We start from the raw sequence: 19,208 nt of genomic DNA, 5'->3' as shown, positions 1-19,208 counted from the left end.
CCAAGCCGGCCACACACATAATGAGATGGAAAAGGACCATGGCAACAACGGGATGACACAGAGAAATTCAACGTGAAGTATCTGGCACCGATGAGACTGACATTAGAATAACACAGTAGGTTTAGAGCCCTACAAATTCAGAACGTGTACAAATGATTTCTTCACAGCCTGCGCTGCGCAGGCATCAGAATCCCCTGGGGGCACATGAACAATGCAGTCCCAGCCATACTCCCAAGAGATTCCGACCCGGCAGGTCTACAGTGAGGCCTAGGAATCTGCATCTTTACATCAGCTGAGAAGGGGATTCGTTAGAGGGGGTGGAGAGAGAACAATGAAAACAAAAAAACAGAACCATGAGGAGTTAAGTTTAACTGCCCTCAGGTATCAACCATTAATTAAAATTTGGTCCTAATCAGGTGGTCTGTCTCCACCGATGAATTTGCATTTGAAGAGTTCAGCCATCACAGAAGACTTCCTGACAAGCACGAGGTACTTGGTGCCACAGGGCTTACAAAGCAGCCCAGACAGGCCAGATGGCTGGGCGGGTTTGGGAGGCTGGGGCAACCAGCCAGCACTGCCTGCAGCCTCACGTTGAGCCCTTGGACTCCGGTTCCTTCCAAGCAAACTTCAAATGAGAGGCCAGGGAGTCAATGGTTAAAAGCCTAAAATCAGAAGCCAGACTCTCAGGGGTCAAAGCTTGTTTTGCCAGCTCAGTGTAACCACCAGCAAGTTATTTGTTCCCAGTGTCGTTTTTCTCATCTGCAAACTGGGATAATAAGAAAACCTACCTCTTAGGGTCGTTGAAGATTCATGTAAAGCACTTAAAAAATGCTTGGCACCTAGAAAGCTTCAATAAATGTTAATAATAATGGCATTATTGCTGTATTATTATTACTGAGCATGCTTTTCTGATTAAAGCAAATCAAGGGCAGCTAAACCTAGATTCCTGTTCCTAGAGCCATTCCTCTGATTTCGACACAGAAGGTGATAGTCCCACCTCAGACAGAGGGACCCTGACATCTTGTGGCATGGGGCACCTTGAGTTTGCGGCTGTGCAGGGCATTCCCACCTCAGACAGAGGGACCCTGACATCTTGTGGCATGGGGCACCCTGAGTTTGCGGCTGTGCAGGGCACTCCTCTGTCCTTCAGAGACAGGAAATAGGAAACACCCTAAGCGGAGATGTGGTCATTACAAGTCAGTATCAGGACACCTGGCTGAACACGAGAACCAGGGAACGAGCTCTCCGAGGAAAGGGCAAGAACACCAGTACTGGGGACCTTCTGTTTCTTTTGCCCTGTACCATTGTCATCCGCCTGGCAAGCTTAACAGCTGATGGCAAGAGCTGTTGGAGCAGCCTGGCTTAGTGGCATCAGCAAGTAGAAGACATCAGGCACCAAACAACAGGAGTGTGTGAGAAATGCTGTGACAAGAGTGCAGAGAAAAGGAGGAAATGAGCGCAAGCAAATTTGAGATAATGACCAGCAAGCACAATGCAAATCTCAAGTGTGATTCCAGGAAGGTAATGGTCTAAAAGTCTCCGTCCTGTTTCAGGGAAGATGGGAGGTGTGGGTGTGGAGGAGTAACAGGAAGAAATTTCCAGGCCTGTGGAGCAGGAATGACCATCGAAGGAGGAAAGGAGGCCAGAGGACGAGGTGGGGTGGGGGAAGGGGTTTCCATACCAAGTCCGCAGCCATGGACTGTGCCCCGATATCTATGGAGAGGCTGCTCAGCTGAGGGGGGTTCTGAAATTCACGATAGAAGGTCCCCAAGTCCATCGGAAGAATGTCGTCTTTAGAAAAAGCTGGTTTCTTAAAAAACAAGACAGACTCAAGTTTAGCTTGCCTTGGACCACAGAGGAAAATCAGAGGGGGTAAGCTATCAACAACCCTCTTTCCTTCCAGTAATTAGCAAACAAAAGGCTCCTCCAGGCTTATCTTAGAGAAACCTTTACACCTTTCTCTTCTGGGCAGCTGAATTCAGCCTGGTGATGACATCCCTCTCCCCGGGTTAGGTTTTTGTCCCCTTCCTTCACACTCCTCTCCTTGGAAAAGGGCTATCCAGGGACTTCCCTGGTGGTCCAGTGGTTAAGAATCTGCCTTCCAACGCAGGGGACATGGGTTTGATCTCCGGTCGGGGAACTAGGATCCCACATGCCACGGGGCAGCTAGCCCACGCGCCACAACTAGAGAGAAGCCCGCGTGCTGCAACGAAAGATCCCGCGTGCCACAACTAAGACCCGATGCAGCCAAAAATTAAAACATTAAAAAAAAGGGCGGAGGCTATGCATTCATGAATAGGACCTATGCAGTTACCACTGGAAAATCCCATTTCAAGTTGAATTTCAATCAAAGACATGGCACAAAATGCCTTACTGCTGATGGGCCTCCAAATGCCTCCCCAAGCAGGGTGTAAGGGCAGGTTCCCCACATAAGATGCACAGCCAGCACCCATTCCCTCTGCCTACACCGACCCATCTGATCCCCGAAGTCCTGTTCAAGTGCAACGGATGCTTCCAGGTTTATTGCCCCCGAAGCAGCAAAGGTCAAGGAAGATGACGGCAACTTACGAAGTCGATCATGACAAAGTCGTCCTGGGTATTGCCACTGCTGCCCCCGCTGGAGCCATCAGAGTGCAGGCTGCCCTGAAGAGGAGACGTAGTCTCTGGGGAATCTGGAGGATTCACCTGTTTCAGAATAAGGCAGAGGTAGGGGCTGGTTCTGGGCACTGGCTGTAAACCAAAAGCCAAGGAGCATGGCTAATGGTCTGTGGAGGAATAGGGAGTGACTCGCCCAGGAAGGACGACGACTACGGCACCATCTCACTGCAAACTTCAGTCAACGGTGGACTCACCATGGGATCCACATCCTCCAGCTCCAAATTCTTGGGAGCAAACATGGCAAAGGGTATGTCCAAACTGGTCAGGGTCACCTGAAGAGACATGGGAGAAAGTATTAGTGTCCCCCTTCCCCCAGTTTGCCTGCTTCCTTAGAGCCCACCAGAAGCCTGGGGGTCCAGCACGTTTGCACACCTCAGCTGACCATGCCATCCCTCAGGTTCCTGTCTTGTTGGAGACCTCTCCAACCTCCCGTGCCTCCCACTGCATGCCCATAGCATCAACAGGGGTGAGGGCTCCCCAGGACCCTGGGAATTCAGCTTTGGAAGCTGAACCCACAGCAATTCAGTAACAACTGCTTTTCACTGGCAGAGCTGAGGAGGAACTTCCTATTTCAAGTTAGGCTGAGGCAATGACACTTCAGTGTAACGTGTCTGTACCTAATGGCGTGGTCTCCTCTCCTATGTGATCACAGAGCAATAGTTAACTTTTATGGAGGGATGTCACAGGTTATTAATCCTCTTCACAAAAAATTCACACACACACACACAATTTCGCACGCGATTTCAGTGGTTTCACAGATCCCAGGTAAGACCTCACTCTAAGGGCTCACACATTCTCACAGTTGCAGGGGCAGAAAAATCACCTGGTTGATGGGTTTGTTGACAAAAGCCCCCACTTTCCGGACAAAGATGGTCTCCAAGACATCATGGGGGGAGGCCCGTCCCTCACTGCTGTTTGACACAGTTTCAGTATCCTCACTGGAGGAGAAAGGTAATGTTGGTTCTCATTCTCAAACCATAGCAAAGCCTACTTGGTTCCTCATAAATCCACCATCTTGTGAGGCTGCAGCGTAGGGCAGGAGTTGCCCCCCACCAGCTCACACATGTGGGAAATGGCAATATGAGGTCTGGCAGCTGCCACTGTCACCCTCCCTTTTGAGTTGAGAGCAGAGGACTGCATTTCCTGGAAAAGCTAAAAATTATGCATATGTGAATGAAACTTGGTGTTACAATTGTGTAGAGCTTACATAAAATTTAATCTGTAATACCAATGCTAAGCATCAATCACCGTGCATCTAGCAATCATACATATAGGCAAACGGCTCTCATGAGCAGCTAATTTTAATATTAATCTAATTACAAAGCCAGCCTCAAGATTTTAGATGTTTCCTGCCTTGTCTTGTTTTGTTATCTAAAGCTCCGGACCACGCTTCCTCCCTTCTCTTTGCCCCCAGTCATCCCTCTGCTCAGCAAGATGTTTCAATGACACGTTCAATTTGGCGGCTCCCACTCCCTCCCTCTAGACTGAGGCTGGGTCCTGGAAGATGGGGGACTCCAGGCAGCAGAAACAGGGGCCCATACTGTCGCTGCCAGACTAGTAGTCATAGGCCTACAAGCAGCAGGGGATGGGAAAGCCTCAAGGCAGGGGCTCAACATGGGGAGAACTATGCAGTCCAAGTGGCCTCCAGACTCCAGACAGCAGGGAGGACCAGCATTGAAGAACCCCTACACAGGGTCCTCTGTCTTAAGTTACTCCCAGTCATACCCCAGGAATCAAGGCTCAGAAAACGAGAGTAAAATGACCAAGAGGATCCTCCTTTGATTCTCTAACAGGAGGAGGGATAAGAAGATGGAAGTTTGGGGAGCCAGGAATGAAAGTAATCACTTTTTCCTGACGGATGGCACAGAAAGATCTTCCCAATCTCCCCCTCCTCCATCTCCACTGTGGGAATGGAAAAAAAAAAACCCAGGAATTTCTATTATCTGAAAGTTCGTTTAAGATGTGGTGGGGCAATCAACGTCATTATCTCTGGGGCCTTCCAGCTAAGGGAGGGAAGGGCAGGTCAAGACAGGCCCAGCTTCCCACAGAACTCCGAGTGTAATGGAAAGAGCAAGCCCAGGCTTTGCAATCCAGGGAGCTAGGCTTGTGTCTGGCCATTCTGTGAGCTAAGTGCTCTCTGAGGCAAACTGCTTAACCCTTCTGAGATCCTCTCATCTTTTAAAAGGAGGTAACCGTGGTGATTTTTGCAGGGTGGGATTATGAGGACTTTTATTTCCACCTAATCAATGTCTTCAAATTTTGTATTTTACAGACTGCATCACTTCTGCAATCAGAAAAGACAAAGATTTTTTTTCTTTTTTAATTTTAGTGAGGGAAAATAGTTGTTTCTAAAGGATCTCCATGAGGCACTAACATAGTAGAAAAAGAAAATCAATCCTAACTGCCACCACAGACACACTGTGACTCCCGACGTCAGGGTTACGGTTAACGACGCCCTGTTCTGGTCTCAGAAAACACTGAGGATGCCAAGGGAGTCGATCGTGGGGTAAGAGAGAAACATCTGAAAAACACCTTCACTGGATGAGGGCGAGAAGCACCAAGCCCGACGCTTGCTGTTAGCAGCAGTGCCCAGGGCGAGCTTCCTCACGTATCAGCTGCAATGTACGATTCTTATTGAGAATTTTAAGGATTCCACATTTTTCCCTCAAAGGCCAAGCCTGAGCCAATGCTGAAAGCTACCCTTTACTGATACCAAATAAGCACATGTGCCGGGGAGGACAGGTCCCTGGCTGGTCTGAAGAGCAGCAGAGCCAAGACGTGAACTCACCTGCTGGAAGGTGTGGCAGCACAGTGGGCCCCATCAGAAGGGGTGTAGGTTGCCAGTCTCTCCTGGTCACCAGCCTGGGCACCGTGGGCAGGCTGGTTGGGAGCAAGGGGTACCCCACCTTCCTTCCCAGGAACCATTAGCTTTGGGGAAAAATGGAAAAATACAGTGAATCACGGCCGTGTCAGGTAGAAGGGAAAACTCATGGCCTAGCATGATGGTACCTGCTTTCCAGTTTTTCCATCACCAATGCTGCCACCAAGTGGGCAGGAAACCTGGGAAATCTTTATCCCGTCTGGGGCTCAGTTAATGGAAGACATGCATGGAAATGACTACAGAGGGAAAGACAGGGAGAAAACACTTGGGAAACTCTTCTTTCCTTTCTGAAGTCTAAAAGGCCCCCGCTCAGAATCATCTTAGTCCTCCAAAGCTACAGAAGAGCTTTGAACACTGGTGTCTCAAGAGGCCCTTCAAATGTGTCAGGGCAGGGGAGGCAGCGTAGGAACCCCTAGTGTCCTCCCCATCTTTAAAGATACCTGGTAAGGGTGTGTGGTGTTTAAGCCGGCAGCAAACACTGCTGGACAAGCCAGGTCAGCTGATCCAACGCCCAGGGCAGCAGGCTGACAGGAAAGGCGAGAGCTTGAAAGCTAAGCAAGAGAAAAACAAAGAAGGGCAGAGGAAAGGAGGAGGAAAAAATAGGCAATCCTAGAGTATGACTAATGATCAAGATGGGCAGAGAGGTAAGGAATGGATCCCAGCCCACATCCTCACGGTGCAGGGGGCCTGATGTAAGGGTTAAAGACAGACCAGGCCGTTACTCTGTAAGTAAGAAAGCAGACTTGTTTGCAGTGGGATTGAGATTCCCAGCTCTGTGCCTTCCAAAAGCCTCAAACGAGTTCCTTGCACCCCCTTTTCCCAGGGGCTCAGCCAGCTATTTCAGTTTCCACCCCGGCAGATCTGTGGAGTACAAGCCTGGGCAGAACTCGGAGCCAAAGTCATCAGTTTTTCCCAGGTCATTCTATTTTCTCCTTTGACCTTGAGGTCCCTTTGAAACAGAAGCAGTCTTCTCTAATCACACCCTCCACCACCACTGGGTTTGGGAGGGTTCCTATTTATATTGAAAAAGAAAGAAAACCATTCTTGGATGGTTTATTTGGAAAAAAAGATATAAACAACTCCATGTATTTTTCACATCAATGGTAGGAGGAGGGGCAAATGACAAATCCTATTTTGGGCTGCTGTGCTATGGCTGTATCCTGTTAAAAATCAATTACCACGCCTCAAAATAACCCACAGAAAACTTGGGGGTATTTAAATAGCTATACCCTGTACTTTATTCACAGTTTTTAAATAAAAAGATACCGCCTGATTATATATACCCCCTTCTTCCCAGTATGGACTCACTTGATGGGAAAAGGCCAGTCCTGCCATGGGGACCCTCAGAGTGTCCGTCACCACAGGAGTAGGGGTCTGAAAATGTGCCTTTGTGACAGTAAACACACACTGTGCACAGATACACACAGAGACAGGAGAAACAAGAGAAGAAAAAAGAAAAGGGACTTGAGAAAGAAGTGAAAAAACTCTGGAAAGGGCAGTTGCAATAGAGGCTGAAATGTACAATGAAGTCAGGAGGGAAGCAGGGAGAGAGCTGCATGACTGCCTCTGGAAAAGGACCGCTTGGAAGGATGTGAAGAAGAGATGTTTATCCCTGGTGCTCTCCCCGAGGAGCAGGTGGAAAACAACGCTGAGCTGAGCTGCTATGACTTGGCGAAACCTGAACCAAGCATTAGTCTGTCTTTAGTCAAAAGAGGGTGGAAGTTAGAGAACAGCTGCCAATAGGAAGGTCCTGAAAACAGACACAAGGTGTGCTGAGCAGGAATGAGGACACTGAGGTTAAGATGTTAGACTGAAAGCCTTTTTCTGGGGACTCAGGATCTGCAGGCTCAGGTTTAAACAGTTGACGTTTGTTGGCTGGAACTTTAAAATGCTCAGATACCCAGCTGCAAACTTTCCTACATCATCTCAGGGAAGATGAGTGGGGGTGTGCAGGTGTAGGCTTCAGGGTGTGTGTGTGCACGCTCTTACAGTCCCTGACGGTGTAGGAGAACTTCATGGAGTAAAAGCTGAGGCATTTTCAAAACTCATGATTTCAAAGCTAATTATGGGCATGATGATTGTTCTGGGTCTTGCTGTTCCATCTTTACGTCTTGCCAATTAGCGAATTAACGCCTAGAATTGGAGGTAGGACCTTAAGTCACAGTAGCAGGTTCAGGGTCGCAACTATTTCTTGACTCAACTCTGTGCCCAAATGACACAATGATCCTTATTTTGTTGGGGGGGGGGGGGAAACCCAGCCCATTAACATGTATTTACTGGATTCTAGCAAAAGCTCAAATAGAAGTTGTTGAACAATTATGCAGTTGCCTAGGTTAAACCAAGGAAGAAACTATTTCAATATTTACAGGAACAAGGAGACCAGACGGCATATGATTTTTCTCTCTCTGTTCTGCCACCCAGGTTCTAAATGAGTATTTCTGCACCAAAGTGTACCAGTCCTGATTACAGGTACTCAGGGAGAAGCGACAAGGCTCACCCACGGGGTGCTCAGTATTGATGAGACCTTGACGTGGTCTACTTTCAAACTGTAAGAAGACACAACTGATGCCATGAAAAATATAGACTCTCCTTACACAGGTTAACAAACTTTTTTGCAAACATCAGGTACAGAAACTACTTAACTTCCCTTTACTTTTGGGGTCAGGTCCAATTTCCACTGTATCAGAGAAAAAGACAAACTGATTTGTTAAGGCCCAGACTCACCATCCCTCATATCTCCCAAGTTTATATACTGTTTATGAATTTATCACTTGTAAAACAAAACTGTTTAATGAACATTAAATGACATATTCACATTTTGATGATCTTAAAAAACAATCTACTCACTAACGTGCACTAGTAAGAAAGTGGGCTTTCCCCCCCTTTTTTGGTCAGGATTGTTCCATGTCAGCAAGCGTACCAGAAGCTACCCCCTCCCAGAGCAATGGCGACATCCATGCCTACATATATTAACAGGTGGAGGGAAAAAACAATTCCCCCACCCCCAAACCAGCCTGTCTAGGTAACTTTACAACAAGAATCTCTTTAACTCTAAACTGGGACAATAGAAATAATAGTGATCCATGGATTTTGTAAAGTGCTTCACACACCAGTTAGCTTTTGTGCTTAACTTCTGCTTTTAAAACAAATTAGAACTATAATTTTAATCCAGTACCTAACAACCCAGGATATAATAAATTAAAATTTTTTCTTAATTAAGAAAACATAGAAAATAAAAATGTATGGATAGCTAATTAGTTTGTTGGGTCCCCCAAGTCAGATGGTGAAAAGGGATAATCTGGGGCTAGTTTCAAGGAAAGCAGAACTGACTGAGGTCTAGAACCATCTAATATGAAAGCCAAGAGGAGGGAAATAATAGAGATGATGGGCAGGCAATGGGTAGAAGATGAATGACTTGGGGTGGAAGGGAAGAAATGTGTCCCTGAAATTCAGTCAGCTGGCAAAAATGACTCCTTATCTGAAGCAGTCTCAGTACCACATCTATCATACAACACTTCTTTGTGAGAAGAAGTTCTCACATTGTTTGGAGACTGTGTTTTATTGAAACTGGATTTGACACTGAAGAGGGACTCAAGTGGAAAAGTTAATGGTTAAAAATGTTCAGACAGGAAATGCAGATAGGCAGATATTTGTGTAACTATTAAGAAAAACTGCACAGCTGGTGTCTTACTGGCATTTTATGCTAAATAATCATTGGCTCCTTTTGTGCTCCTTCCATTATGAGGAACCATATTTACCACTTCCAAGAAGAAGTAGCTACCAAATTAACAAGTGTAGGTTAGAGTACCTCTCTGGTACCAGAACACATTTCTGATTTTCTGTGACTGATTTTCTAGGGAATTTTAAGATGTCCCCAGGAAGGTAAAGGTTACATGTAATCTTGCAGGTTAAGAATGATTACAGACTAGAAACACTGCAACATTACCGGCTGGATAAGAAGGCTCTCCCTCACCCCTCAAAATAACCTCCTTGAAATAATCACCATCACCACCAAAAGAGATTGTATCTAAATTTTGACACCATTTCATAAGGCCCATGTATGTACCAAATAACTACTGCCACCCCAGATCCTGTTTCCCCCTACCTGGGATGGAGGGGAGGTGGAAAAAGAGGTGGTACACACTTCTTGAGAATCTTCCACAGAAGGATATGTTACTCCGGTGTCCTCACCAGCGGTTCTATGGTGAGTGGAAAAGAAATCATGAACTGACTGACGGCAGTCAATTTCAGAAAGGATACAAAGAGAGGTTAGATACAGATGCAAGTTGTGACATGAACTGTTTCAAGCAGAGTTCCTAATGGCAAGGGAGGTATGTTGAATCCTTGATAATTTCAAACATTTCCAGAAAGCAGCATCTAGAGGTTGACAATGGCTTTTTTTTTAATCCAAACATTTTACCTGACATATCATTTGAGAGGATTTTCTTAAGCCTGGCCAGTGTTGTGACCAAGAATTATCAGCAATAGAGAATGCAGTGAAACAAAAGTCTAGACTCCAAAGACAAAACCTATCCAACTTCATGAGTCCTGTACAGAAAGGCAGTATCTCTCCTGATACAAATCTATTCCAATCTCTAGAAAATTCTGTTATCTGAGATCTAGGTCTGGAGATATTTGATTCTGATGTATAAAACTGCATTGTGCCAGCCAATGGTGACCTGAAAACCATTTAATTTGCAAAGGACATTCTACAAATTACTGCCACTCTCACAGTCTCGAAGTAAAATCAAATCAAAAGTCAAATCATTACTGTCAAGATCCAAAATATCCAAGAATTTTCTGACATTTGGTACACCCTAAGTCTTGGTATACCTTATAGGCAGCAGCAAGAATGAAAGCTGGCCACTCTACTTCCCTCCACATGGCGTCTCCATCAGTGCCCCCTGCCTATCAGTGAGTGCTGATAAAGGTGCTCTATGGACCTGTGCAAGATGGATGCTTCTGCCTAGCTGCAGTTTGGGAAAGTGTTTTTCACATTCCTCACCTGTAATTGCAGGGATGCATGGGTGAGGAGCTGGGATAGGGACGGTCCACAAAGTGATCAATAATAATCCCCATGATAGGTGGGGTCCTCTCAAAGTGCCTGTAATGCAGTAAGCAGATTGCCGTATTTGTTAGAATGCCTTGTCAAGTCCCCCTGAAGTCCTCAGAGAGCCCCTCGCCTCTTATCTATTGGCAGGAATCACAGAGCCTTAACTACTACATCCCTAAATATAAACCACCAGTTCTACATTGGCTCTGGGACACTCAGATTCTCCAATCTGGAGAAAGGGTTCTCTCAGTTCAGCAATGGAGAAGCTGAATTGTAGGCTTAGCCACAGGGTTTGGAGGAAAACAACTTTAATATCTTTAGAAGAGTTCTATTGGATTCCAAGGCTCTTTCCTCACCTGGTGGACATGAATGCCAAGTTAATTCTGTAAGCACAAGAAAGAGTGATGGTGCCCACAGGGGTACCCACTGTCCCAACACGAACTGTCTGGAAACCTAGGAAAAGAGATAAATAATTAGGTTTTTCCAGAGAATACTTACAGTACCCCCAGTCTGTCTTTCCCTGAACCACTTAGCCTGTTGTACAATCTCTGGCACCACCCACTTAGCACCCTGAGTGCAGCAGCCTCAATTTCATACATACATGTATGTGTGTATATATATATATATATTTTTTTTTCAATTTATTCTATATTGACCTAATATTGCCAGGGGAAACAGCATTCTATTTCCAGATAAAACTACCTTCAAAGAGGTAAAATGGTTATTAGTCCTAAAGCTTAAACAAGCCCTAACCAACCCTGTCCAGATGTGCTACTAAGACAGCAAAGGGGCACAGGGAGTTTCTCACACAAACATCTCAATTTATGAAGTAAATGCACTCCCACCCAAGTTGCCACCCCAGAACTAAATATAGAAAAGAGTCAGAGTGTTACAACAAAGCTTTCCTGGTTTTCTTGGTTTCATTTCCAATTTTTCAAAATTGTTGATGCTCATCAGAGACATTTAACATGCTCATTGTAGAAAATTAGGAAAGCAGACAGTTGTATAAAGCAGGGGTCCCCAACCCCTGGGAGACCGGGCCACAGAGCAGGAGGTGAGTGGCGGGCAAGCGACTGAAGCGTCATCTGCCGCTCCCCATCACTAGTATCACCCCCCACTTCCGTGGAAAAATTGTCTTCCACAAAACCGGTCCCTGGTGCCAAAAGGTTGGGGACCGCTGGTGTAAAGAGTAAGAAAGAATACTGAGTTACTGGAACTTTTGGGAAAATTATTCAGTCATTCCCTGGTGGTTCTTTGGACCACCTACCTGTCTCTTCCTTACTTGTATCACTCATACTAAAATCACAAGCTATGTATTATCACAGGCAGCACCCAAGCATATCTCTGAAGTCAGGAGAGCTCTTCACAACACTACAAATGTTTTTTAACCTTGATACATACCTTCTCCTAAGCCATTCAGCTGAACTTCCCCAAAATATATTCTGTAGGGAAGCAAGAAAAAAAATGTTACCTGATTCTTTATTCTAAGGGCCTACATACCAAACACAGAGAAACAAAATAAACAAAACCAGCCCTTCTTTTCTTATCTGCATGAACATCTCTCCTAATGGTGCAATATTGCTACCACTTGATTAAGCTGTAGGCATGGGCATGTAGATGGAGAGGACTGGTTAAGAAATTAGGAGAATAGGGACTTCCCTAGTGGCACAGTGGTTAAGAATCCACCTGCCAATGCAGGGGACACAGGTTTGAGCCCTGGTCGGGAAGATCCCATATTCTGCGGAGCAACTAAGCCCGCGCACCACAACGAAGAATAGCCCCCTGCTCACCACAACTAGAGAAAGCTGGCGCACAGTAACGAAGACCCAACGCAGCCAAAAATAAATTAATTAATTAATTAAAAGGAAAAAAAAGGATCAGTTAGTAAATATTTTATGCCTGTGGGCCACATAGTCTGTAGCAACTACTCAGCTTTGCTGCTATACTGCAAAAGTAACCATTGATAATAGGTAAACGAATGAAGTGGCTATGTTGTAAGATAATCTTATTTATAAAAACAAGGGACTGGGGCTTCCCTGGTGGCGCAGTGGTTGAGAGTCTGCCTGCCAGTGCAGGGGACGCGGGTTCGAGCCCTGGTCCGGGAGGATCCCACATGCCGCGGAGCAACTAGTCCCGTGAGCCACAACTACTGAGCCTGCACGTCTGGAGCCTGTGCTCCACAACAAGAGAGGCCGTGATAGTGAGAGGCCCGTGCACCGCGATGAAGAGTGGCCCCCGCTTGCTGCAACTAGAGAAAGCCCTTGCACAGAAACGAAGACCCAACACAGCTAAAAATAAATAAATAATAAAAAACCAAGGGACTTCCCTGGTGGTCCAGTGGTAAAGAATCTGCCTTCCAATGCAGGGGATGCGGGTTCGATCCCTGGTTGGGTAACTAATATCCCACATGCCGCGGGGCAACTAAGCCATGCGTCACAACTTCTAAGCTCACGTGCCTCAACTAGACAGCCTGCGTGCCCCAAACTACAGAGCCCACGCGCTCTGGAGCCTGTGCACAACTAGAGAGAGAAAACCTGCATGACACAACTAGAGAGAAGCCTACGTGCTGCAACTAAGACCCGATGCAGCCAAAAAAGAAAAATAAATACATAAATTTAAAAAATATATTAAAAAATAAAAATAAAAACAAGTAACTGGTCTGCTGACCATAGTTTGCTGACTCCTGCCATAAAGTAATACACGAATGATGTTAATAAACTGTTGCCAAAGGAGATTTTGCCAGGTACCCTCTGACAAAAAGCTGACAATCAGCTCACTACTCATCTGAATATGGGTACAGTGCTTTAAATAATCTGATTATGCCCCACTTTTTCTTGGCTATATTCTTTATGCCACTCAGGTGCTAAGCAAAAGTTTTCTTCACAGATAGTACACAATAAAACTTTAATGCAGTCTTGATGAACAACAAATTCAGAATGATTTTTTATAACAATGTAGTTTTACAGTGAAATTGTCAGATCTACAGGATCAGGGGAAAAAACGATAGTACAGCAAAACAAACAAACAAACAAAAAACCAAGACAAGACTATTGTTTAACGGTCTAAGGCTATACTGTTAAACTGTTACCAATAGTATAAAAAGAAAAAAAATAGAAAAAAAGAGCTAAATCTACCTCTGACATAACGTACTTCTCTATGGTTTAAGCTACAGCTATTTGTATCCAAAAAGCAATCCTAAATGATAAGCAATCAGTGAGCAATAAATACTGTATTACTCCAGAGATACAATGAAGACTTGAAACACAAGTATGAAAAGGACTAGGAGTCCTAGTTAACTAAGCTGATGACTAGTAGTGTAACATGGCTACTTACAGAAGAACCAAAGTGAAGGAAACTTAGCATAGGTAAATGGGAAATAAGAGTTAGAAAGCAATCTATTATATCTAAATAAAAGTCTAGTCATTTTCAAATGGAATACTCATCCTGAAACCTGGGAAGACAACAAAAAAGTATTAAAGACTTGGAAAAATAAATATAGGTAGGGTTGCTAGATTATTTCAATAGAACTAGTTAAGTCTCTAATCCTTGATCCTTCAATCCTGCTATACTAATTCTTCTAAAGATCAGCTCTAGGGACTTCACTGGTGGCGCTGTGGTTAAGAATCCGCCTGCCAATGCAGGGGACACGGGTTCAAGCCCTGGTCCGGGAAGATGCCACATGCCACAGAGCAACTAAGCCCATGCGCCACAACTACTGAGCCTGCTCTCTAGAGCCCGAGAGCCACAACTACTGAGCCTGCGTGCCTAGAGTCCGTGCTCCGCAACAAGAGAAGCCACCACAATGAGAAGCCTGTGCACCGCAACAAAGGGTAGCCCCTGCTCACTGCAACCAGAGAAAGCCCGTGCGCAGCAATGAAGACCCAAGGCAGGCGAAAATAAATAAATTACTTAATTAAAATAAATAAAGATCAGCTCTATACATGTTAAGCCAAAGGCTAAAACCCATGGCTCATCACTAATATGAAACAGAGTCTTGGATGATTTAGGAATCCTTGACTTTTCATGCTCTGCTCTCACACTTTGCTACACATCCTCCTCACCACCACTCTGGTCCACTCGACAATCTGAGTACAGCTCATTTCCGCCCCCATTTCTGTGCCTTGCCATCTGCTGTACACCCCACCTGGAATGATCATGCTCCCTCACTTCCAACAGATGAAATTTTCTCTGCCTCAAGGTCTAGCTGGAATGCTACTTCCTCCATGAAGCCTGTCTTGATTCTCCCACCCAGAACAAACTTTTTCTTCCTGTGTTTTCACAGCACTTTTTTTCCTGACACTGCTATGCAAATCCTGCTTTTTACTGTGACTTATGCATGTACCAAACCATTTCCCCCATTAGATTAGAAACAGTATTAGTACAGCTGGGCCTCTGTATAGTTCTTCCTTGGGCCTACCACAATGCTTGCCTCAAAAAAGCACTCAAATATATGTTGATGTGAAATACTACAAGGAAAATACTCAAAGAACTGTTAACCAGTTCTTTATGTCCACAGACAACTAATTAAAAACACACTGAATAAGCAGTTTGTTACACAAAAAGTTTTAATCTAACTCTGGAATACAGAACATTGTGGAGTCTTCCCAGGATAGCCTGTTTTTCAAAGTCTTAACTTCCTTTTCCAACAATGAGATATATATCAGTAGGACTTCAAAATCCATTCTACAGGAGTCACGACTGTGTACAAACAAAAGAATAACGAACTTGGTTGCTTTACAAAAAGCTGAGGTTCAGAAGGGAGAATAGATAATCATAGTAAAGCTACAGCATCAACTATCCAAACGTCTGTCTAAAAACTAATTATGGAATACCTGAATGCTGGTCAGACAATGTGCAAAATGATGAGGCCGATGAGTGAATCATGAAGGTGAGCTGCTTACCTGTACAATATGACATATTCATGCCCTTGTTTCCTGGAGAGTCTGTAAGCTGGTGTCACCCTAGTTATAGCAAGGAGAGACTTCAGTAGCAACGACAGTCTGTTGTACACGGCATAGGAAACTTTGATTTCTTTATCACACCTGAGGAGCAAAGACACTATCAGCATTCTCCTACTCCACTAATGAAAAGCAAAGAACAGAAATGCAATGAATAGAGATGTCAGTTATGTTCCAGCTAGCGACTGAGATTAATTTGTTAGCATTAGAATATATATATATAAAATTGAATCACTTTGCTGTACACTAGAAACTAATACAACATTGAATATCAACTATACTTCAGTTTAAAAAATCTAAAAAAAAAAATCTGTTAGCATTATTCACAAGTTCTGATAGAATATAATCTGATTTGCACTCTAAATAACCTTTCACAGAGTATTACAGTCAACAGAGAGAGTCACAAATTAAGTGCTGGAACTGTATAAGATTAAATTTATTATTAAAACATGTTCTGAACTAACGTTGTAGTTAGAGTTCTTTGTCAGCTTATCAACAGATTGTTGAAGTTAGCCAAAGTTTCACTTTCTCATGCACTAGACCAAGGCAGGTGGGCACCAAAAGGTATCCAATATATTTTTTTTCTAGCTTTGAAGCAGTTATCTTTCTATGAAATAAAGCAACACCCTTAAAAACAGTAATTCAATATTGCAATTGTATTACTAAAGGTGCAAACAATTTCAATGTACTATCTTACGAGCAGTTTACCTCTATACATCTAACAGGAAATCTGGAGAAGTGTATGGCACTAAAGTTTTGAACTATAACCTGGCAGTTGCTTTCTATTTAAGAAAGAAAAATAATGCCCATACCACTCATACTTATAAGATTTTTCTTCTGATGTGTTGCTATTTCCTCAATTTTCCTATATATATTCTTCTTGAAAACTAAAGCTTTGGGCAGGAAGTAAGCTAATCTGCCCTGAAAGAAGAAAACGGAGGGGGCAAATAACATGCATTTCCAACCCGTGACCAACACAGCATGTCTAAAGGAGTAGTGAGGGGAAATCTTATTGGATGTCTGCCACACAGAAAACAGACAAAACAGAGTAGTCATGTTACAAGAGCTCAAGGGATTTAATCAGAGAACTATCTGTACTCTGGGAAAACAACAAATCCTTTTTCAGCTTTCTCTCTGCTCCTCTCCCTGTGGTGTCTGAGTCTATCTGGACTGACACTCCCTCTGAAGGTCATCTCTGTGCCTGGGCTGGAAGCCAAGCATGAAGCAAACTGTAGCAAAGACCTATTGGCTCTGTTAAGTGGTCAGAACCCTCTCCATGACTGGTACAAAGCCCTGCTTTACACACGATGTCGTGCACTTTATCCTCAGCTACCACAACGAAGGACCCTAAGACAGACCACTTACTTTTCATTCATTTCCAGACACCAGATTTCTAGCTCCATGGAATCTCCCTGTAGATAGAACAATTGAAAGATATTTCAGGGTTTTTTTAATCTTCTTTTTCCTTATTATAAAGCACTATACAGTCACTATAAAAATATTAGAAAGTATAAATAAGCAAAAAGAGACATCCATTTATAATCCAATCAGTGATTTTCCTAAATAAAAGTGAGATCATACTATATATACTATTTTTATCACTTTAAAAAATTATTTATTCATTTATTTATTTTTTGGCTGCATTGGGTCTTTCTTTGTTGCTGCACGAGGTCTAAGCCCCTACCACTTTTTATCAATAAATACAACATGGAATTTTCCTTATAATTAAAATCTCTAGGGGATTTCCCTGGTGGTGCAGTGGTTAAGAATCCGCCTGCCAATGCAGGGGACACGGATTCGAGCCCTGGTCCGGGAAGCTCCCACATGCCGCGGAGCAACTAAGCCCATGAGCCACAACTACTGCGCGTGCGCTCTAGAGTCTGCGGGCCACAACTACTGAGCCCGCGTGCCACAACTACTGAAGCCCACATGCCTAGAGCCCAGGCTCCGCAACAAGAGAAGCCACCGCAGTGAGAAGCCCGCACACTGCAACGAAGAGCAGCCCCCACTTGCCACAACTAGAGAAAGCCCACACGCAGCAATGAAGACCCAACACAGCCAAAAATTAAATAAATAAATAAAATTTTAAATTCTACATTATTTTTAATGGCTGCGTAGTATTCCACCATATGACAATTATTTTATCCAATCAGTACCCCCATACTTGGACATACAGCTTGTTTCTAAATTTTCACTACTACAAACAACACTGTGATAAACAGACTTGAGACTAAAATTCTGTATGCATCCTGAATTAGTTTCTTAAGGTAAATTTCCAGAATTAGAATTGTTGGATCAAAGAATATTCATGCTTCTAAGACTTTTGCTATGTATGTCCAAATTGCTCTTCAGAAAGGCCAACACTTCAAATGATGGAGAGAGCCTTTCCCTCCAATTCTATAGAAGATATTTTTAGGTGACACTCACAGTTAAATATCTTAACAAGCTCCTTACTTAAAAGTCTTTTTAGCTATTTGATGTCTTTAGCCAAACTGTTCAGTCTCTCTATGTGTTACTCTGAACAGACTTAGTCTAAGTGGGTGGGAAAGAAAAAGAAAAGACCAAAGCCAGAATCCATTAACCCTGTAACACTCCTGTGTGTCATTTAGTGAGATGGATAGTCACATACTTTTGAAATACAAGTAATCTTTTTATGAATCAGCTGTAAGAGGGCCATTCTTTTAGGTTTGGGAATAAACTCGGGTTAGTTTGCGGAGTAGAGAATTTTTACTTGTTCTAGATGAAATTTAAATATGTATTCTTAATATATATCCTTTTCATCACAGTGTCATCTCTAAATGATATGATGAATTTTGAATCCACCCCCCCCCAAAAAAATCAAGGGAAGACTGGACAGTAGGAAGTATCCAAGATAAATTGGTGTGGTTTCTCTAGGATAATCACAACAGTTTAGAATAGGATTACACAGATGCAGAGAGAGGAAAGAGTTCTTCCAGGGATTCCTTTTGGACTCCCTATGGATCGCTAAGAAAAATAATCCACAGTATAAATTGGTAATTCAATTAAAAAAAATACAAAGTTTTGTTTTATTTGGTGCTTAAGGTTGCCATGGAATAAGTACTGACATCATTCGTTCAACAAAATTGAGAGCCTACTGTGTGCCATCCCAGGCACTGTGCCACGCAGAGAGATGATTATTTATTTATAGCCTCCTCATTTCAAAAAGAATTTTTTTTTTTAATTTTATTTATTTTTGGCTGCATTGGGTCTTCGTTGCTGTGCGCAGGCTTTCTCTAGTTGTGGCGAGTGGGGACTACCCTTCATTGCAGTGCACAGACTTCTCATTGCGGTGGCTTCTCTTGTTGCAGAGCACAAGCTCTAGTCACGCGGGCTTCAGTAGTTGCAGCATGCAGGCCCGGTAGTTGCGGCGTGTGGGCTCAGTGGTTGCAGCACATGGGCTCTAGAGTGCACGGGCTTCAGTGGTGGTGGCTCGCGGGCTCGAGTGCAGGCTCAGTAGTTGTGGTGCACAGGCTTAGTTGCTCCGCGGCATGTGGGATCTTCCCAGACCAGGGCTCGAACCCGTGTCCCCTGCATTGGCAGGCGGATTCTTAACCACTGCGCCGCCAGGGACGTCCCTCAAAAAGAACTCAAAAAGAACTGAGGAACTACACAGATAAATAAGATGTGGCAAAGCTGC

The 19,208-nt window shown here is 44.0% G+C and overlaps 1 protein-coding gene across 14 annotated transcripts in view; it reads right to left on the bottom strand.

Annotated features, from left to right (window-relative positions):
- The window catches only part of ATG13 (autophagy related 13), a 50,068-nt gene that overhangs the window by 2,468 nt on the left and 28,392 nt on the right, over positions 1–19,208 (bottom strand). For 6 of the 14 annotated variants that reach the window (XM_082410783.1, XM_082410774.1, XM_082410780.1 and 3 more), the window contains 13 exons: positions 16,916–16,962; positions 15,494–15,634; positions 11,994–12,034; positions 10,949–11,045; positions 10,545–10,643; positions 9,645–9,738; positions 6,848–6,946; positions 5,980–6,090; positions 5,447–5,586; positions 3,482–3,596; positions 2,853–2,930; positions 2,569–2,685; positions 1,682–1,810 (listed from right to left, as the gene is read on the bottom strand). In XM_082410783.1, coding sequence (XP_082266909.1) covers positions 1,682–1,810; positions 2,569–2,685; positions 2,853–2,930; positions 3,482–3,596; positions 5,447–5,586; positions 5,980–6,090; positions 6,848–6,946; positions 9,645–9,738; positions 10,545–10,643; positions 10,949–11,045; positions 11,994–12,034; positions 15,494–15,634; positions 16,916–16,962 — 1,308 coding nt within the window. The remainder of the gene's footprint in view (positions 1–1,681; positions 1,811–2,568; positions 2,686–2,852; positions 2,931–3,481; positions 3,597–5,446; positions 5,587–5,979; positions 6,091–6,847; positions 6,947–9,644; positions 9,739–10,544; positions 10,644–10,948; positions 11,046–11,993; positions 12,035–15,493; positions 15,635–16,915; positions 16,963–19,208) is intronic. The other 8 variants (XM_082410787.1, XM_082410777.1, XM_082410778.1 and 5 more) reach the window with 5 other exon arrangements.

The sequence above is a fragment of the Balaenoptera physalus genome (assembly GCF_965194825.1).
Source record: "Balaenoptera physalus genome assembly, chromosome: 10".
Classification (NCBI taxonomy): domain Eukaryota; kingdom Metazoa; phylum Chordata; class Mammalia; order Artiodactyla; family Balaenopteridae; genus Balaenoptera; species Balaenoptera physalus.
This window is presented reverse-complemented; position numbering and strand designations above follow the sequence as displayed.